At 54.6% G+C, this 4,371-nt stretch overlaps 1 protein-coding gene across 1 annotated transcript in view; it reads right to left on the minus strand.

Moving 5' to 3' along the window:
- Positions 1 to 1,498: 1,498 nt before the first annotated feature.
- The window catches only part of DBNDD1 (dysbindin domain containing 1), a 14,132-nt gene continuing 11,259 nt past the window's right edge, over positions 1,499 to 4,371 (minus strand). Inside the window, exons 3-5 of the mRNA XM_012812027.2 lie at positions 3,470 to 3,616; positions 2,995 to 3,135; positions 1,499 to 1,763 (exon numbers count right to left, since the gene is read on the minus strand). Of these exons, the coding sequence (XP_012667481.1) occupies positions 1,606 to 1,763; positions 2,995 to 3,135; positions 3,470 to 3,616 (446 nt within the window). The 3' untranslated portion in view covers positions 1,499 to 1,605. The remainder of the gene's footprint in view (positions 1,764 to 2,994; positions 3,136 to 3,469; positions 3,617 to 4,371) is intronic.

Here is a 4,371-nt window from a genome sequence, read left to right on the forward strand (position 1 = left end):
AGAGAGAGAGAGAGAGAGAGAGAGGGAGAGGAAAAGAAAAGAAAAGAAAAGAAAAGAAAAGAGAAAAGAAAAGAAAAGATTCCTTTTGTATTACTCAGGGACTGGGAATTCAGGGCACTTGTCCCAGAGATGTGACCCACATAAGCATAGCCTGGAGTGCAGCATAGCCAGAGAATGACCCCAGGGCTGGAGCCTCATTCCAGGGCACCCCAACACCCCTGTATGCACACTGGTGTCAGCTAGAAAGGAAAGACTGCGGCCAGGCCTTAAGATGTGGGGCGATGCTTTAATCCCCCATTTTGTGAATGAGTTCTACAGAAGCTGCGGCGGGAGGGATGGAGCTGGTGGGTGGAGGTATGGCTGGGGGCATGGCTGCCTCTGTGGGATTGGAAGAGAAACCTGCCTGATTCTGTGAGGTTGGAAGCCAGGGGCAGCATTCATTTCAGGAGACCTGGTTGCGGGGGACCTGGACTTGCCAACAGTGCAGACAAGAGAAGGTAGGGAGTTGGGAACAGCTCAGAAGTGGAAGTGGGGCCCAGGATCTCTCTTGAAGACACGGATGAAAATGCAGATCGGAGCCTGTTTTCCTTTCCTGGAAATGTTTTTGTGGGAAGTAGGGTATGGCAGGTTGGCTTGAGGACAAAAACAAGCTTAAACTTTCATATTAAAACCAGTCTTTGACTTGCTATCAGGTGAGAAGCTTATTCTGTGACTCTTAACGCACAAAAAGCAGCACTGGGAAAGCTGAGTTGGGTGCCCCTGATACCCCCACAGCAGAGTGGGCCTGTCAGTGCCCAGAACATGGCCCAGAGCCCACTGCCTATTTCTGGTGGCCATGGGCTATGGAGAATGTACGTGAGGATGTGCCCTGTGATGGGCACAGAATGGGGAGAGGGTGAACCTGCCCCCCAGGTAATCCCGGAAGTGTCTCCGAGGCAGTCTGACTATACTTGGTTTTCCAACCTAAGGATGAAATGGATGCAGGGACCAAGGGACCCAGGTGAAGGTCTTGGAGGTAAGCCTGGGGAGGGGGCCCTGATGTGGTGGCTCCATGAGGCAGAGGAAGGGAGCAGGAGTGAAATCAAGGTGAGAACTTCAGGGACTGTCCCTCACCCCATGTGCTTGGCTGGACAGTATTGTGTCCATTAGCTAAGCTTAGAGATCCCCAGGGAGTTCTCAGAGTGGCTCCCACAGGCTAAGGTCCCTCTACCCTGAGGCCACCATTGCACACACCACTCCTTGTCTCTTCCTTATCACTTGGCAGTGACTTGACTGTGTTGTTCTCATGCTCCAGGGTCCAGGGATGAGCTGGACATAATGCCACTGAGTTGGGCTTGTGCTGGGGCTCCCAGAGGCATCGAGGGGCCCAGCATATCCCCAGATCAACAGCTGGGCTCCAAGCAGAGTTGGGGCCTGTGCCCAGAGGACTCCATGGCCTAGAGACTAACAGGGAGCCTCCTTTGGCAGTGCCCTGGCCCTGCTTGCTGTGTCAGGAGGTGATGGCTAGAGCCTCTTGGAGAGGGCCACGTCTGTCTGTGGGGCCAGAACTGCCCTGATTTACCATTGTGCTGGGGCCTGCAGCACCCCCAGATGGGTGGAGATGGCCTAGTCCTCCTGAGGCCCCTCCACTGTGAGAAATGTGTCCAGGATTGCAGCCTGCCGCTCAGGGTCACCCAGGGACTGCTTCTCACGGTTCTGCTCGGCCCTCATCCTTGTCCAGGAGGGGGAGCGTAGGCAGCCGGCCCGCGGTAGTGGGTGTAGACCTGGCATGAATAGAAATATGGGAAGTGAAATTCAGCCAGGAGGCCTGGGGTGCCTGTATGTCAGCCTTCTGGGGCACTGCTGGCACTGTGCCCCGTGCCCTGCGTTCCTAAATGTGCATGCAGACGTCTTTGATGCCTCTAATACCAGATCCCCAACTGTACCTTGAGGTTCCCTGGCCCAGTACACAAAACCCACAAGCTGGCTCCACCAGAGGCCTGGGCAGACCCCCCTCCCCCAGGAGAACCTGCTCTGGCTCCTGCCTTGTTATGCAGTGATACTAGTGGGGCCTATCAAAGTCCCCCCCCCCCCACCATGACCCGGAACAGTCGAACACACCTGAGGGCCCCTGTAGGCCTCACTGAACCTCTGCCCATCATGTGTCCTGCTTTCTCCAGCTTGTGGGTTCCATGGGCTTGGGTCTAGGTAGGCCAGGCCTTGAGCCCCCCATCTCCCCAATTGTATCAGCCCTGGTCTATACATACCTGTGGGCCCGCAGGGAAGGTGTGGGGAAGTGCAAGGAGCCAGTGTGGGATGATGACTTGTCCTGGAGGTGGGGCCAGCCCAATTCCACTGCCCACCCTACACCCCCAGAGCAGTTGGCAGGGACCTTGCTGATGCTGGTGCCTTTAAGGAGGTCCTGAGTGGCCTGAGCCAGGTCCAGTTATCTCATGGGTGGAGCTCCTGTGTTCTCCCCACCCCGTTGCCCAGAGTGTAAGGTCACACTGAGGCCTTCACTACTTACAAGAGATAAAAGATACTTAAGACCCCATTAGAGGTGAATCCTATACTCTGACCACAGGGCTTGGGAGAGACATGAAAGTGACCACATTGTGGGGCCCTGCTTGTGTTGGGTGTGAGCAGAGAGGGAAGGAAGGATGCCAGGCTGGCCCTTGGGCCAGAGGCAGTGCTTGGGGAACCAGAGGGTAAACCAAGTCAGTGAGCTGGGGAGGGGCCCAGGCTGGTCAGTGCCCCACCCTCACCTTGTGCTTGGCCTAAGTTAGGGTTAAAAGTCACATTTAGTAAATTGTACTTTGGACAGATGGTGGCTTTGGATGGTGGCTCACTGGGAAGATAAAGTTTAGGAGCAGCAGCTGTGGGGGAGATTCCTGAAACGCAAATGGTGTATGAGTGGTGCCAGGCTCTCGTTTGAACTCACCTGAGACAACCCCAGGACTCGCAGAGGACCTTAGCCCAGCCCATGCCTCCCCATGTCCCCGTCGCCAGCCTCACCTGCAGGGGACTCACTGGTAAGATTCTCATCATCTGAGTCAGCAAAGACCTCAGCCAGCTCCTGATCGGACATGTCGGTCAGCTCAGTGAGGTCCAGGAGGTCAAAGTGGACCTCCAGAGAGGAGACGCTGCTCAGGGGCTCTGGGAATAGATGGGGCACAGTCACCTCACAAGGCTCACAGATGAACCCCAACTTTCTACAAAGCCCAGATGTGGGCAGACGTGTGCATTTGCTCTGCACACTTGAGGCTGTGAAGCTTCCTAAGGTCCTCATTTCACATACTAGACAGTGGAGGCCCAGGGAACCAAAGCTTTATGAGCACAGCACTCAGCACTAGATCCAGCCCTTCTTTCTCAGACTGAGTCTCTGAGCCTCAGACCCTGGGAGTGTTTGGACAGGGTGTGGGCTCAGCAGCCTCACTTCTGGGGGCCCTCAGGGTCCCAGCAGTGTGCTGGGTCAGTCAGTAGTACTTACGCCTCCTCTCCGTGACCTGCAGGAGCCCTGGTGCGGGGATAGGGATGCCCACCTCCTCTTCCAGCACAGGCGAGTGGCAGCTGTCCGCCGTCCCATGGGCTGGGACACCCAGGGTAGCCTGTGGGACCTCAACCTCCTTAACGATCTCTGTGACCAAAGATACAAGGCATTACCTAGGGACCCACAGGGGCACCCAGGTCCCCACCAGGACACAGGGTCCGGCGAAGACCTGAGGGCTGAGCACATAAAATCCTTTGAGTCTCTGGCAATGGCCCTAACCCTAGAGGTGCCCAGGTAGTGGCTGCCTCTCTCTGATGTCTAGATCACTCTTGGTACTTAATGCTGTGTACCAGTAGATGCTGTACCATGTAGACCAATCAGCTCAGAGCCCCCTGTGTCACTGCCCCAGCCCAGGGTCCCATGAAAGTCACTTGTGGATTTCTATACCCAGCCTCTTTGGTTCCCTTTAATACAGAACAATCCTTCCTCTGTGGACTGACCTTTCCTTTTATTTAGTTACTTTTTTTTTTTTTTTTTTTAAGGAGACAGGGTTTTCCCTCAGGGTTGTTCAGGCCGGGGTATGATCATGTAATCTCAACTCATGGCAGTCTCCAACTCCTGGGCTCAAGTGATCTACCCTGCCTCAGCCTCCTGAGCATCTGGGACTATAGGCATGCACCACCACATCTGAATATTTTTTTTTTTTTTAATTTTTTGTAGAGATGTGTTCTCACTATGTCCCAAAATCTTGGCTTCAAGTGATCCTCCCACCATAGCTTTCTGAAGTGCTGGGATTACAGATATGAGACAACTGCCCAGCCAACTTTTTTTTTTTGAGACAGAGCCTCAAACTGTCCCCCTGGGTAGAGTGCCGTGGCATTACAGCTCACAGCAACCTCCAA

The sequence above is a fragment of the Otolemur garnettii genome, unplaced genomic scaffold, assembly GCF_000181295.1.
Source record: "Otolemur garnettii isolate 467f Iridium unplaced genomic scaffold, OtoGar3 scaffold00185, whole genome shotgun sequence".
NCBI lineage: Eukaryota > Metazoa > Chordata > Mammalia > Primates > Galagidae > Otolemur > Otolemur garnettii.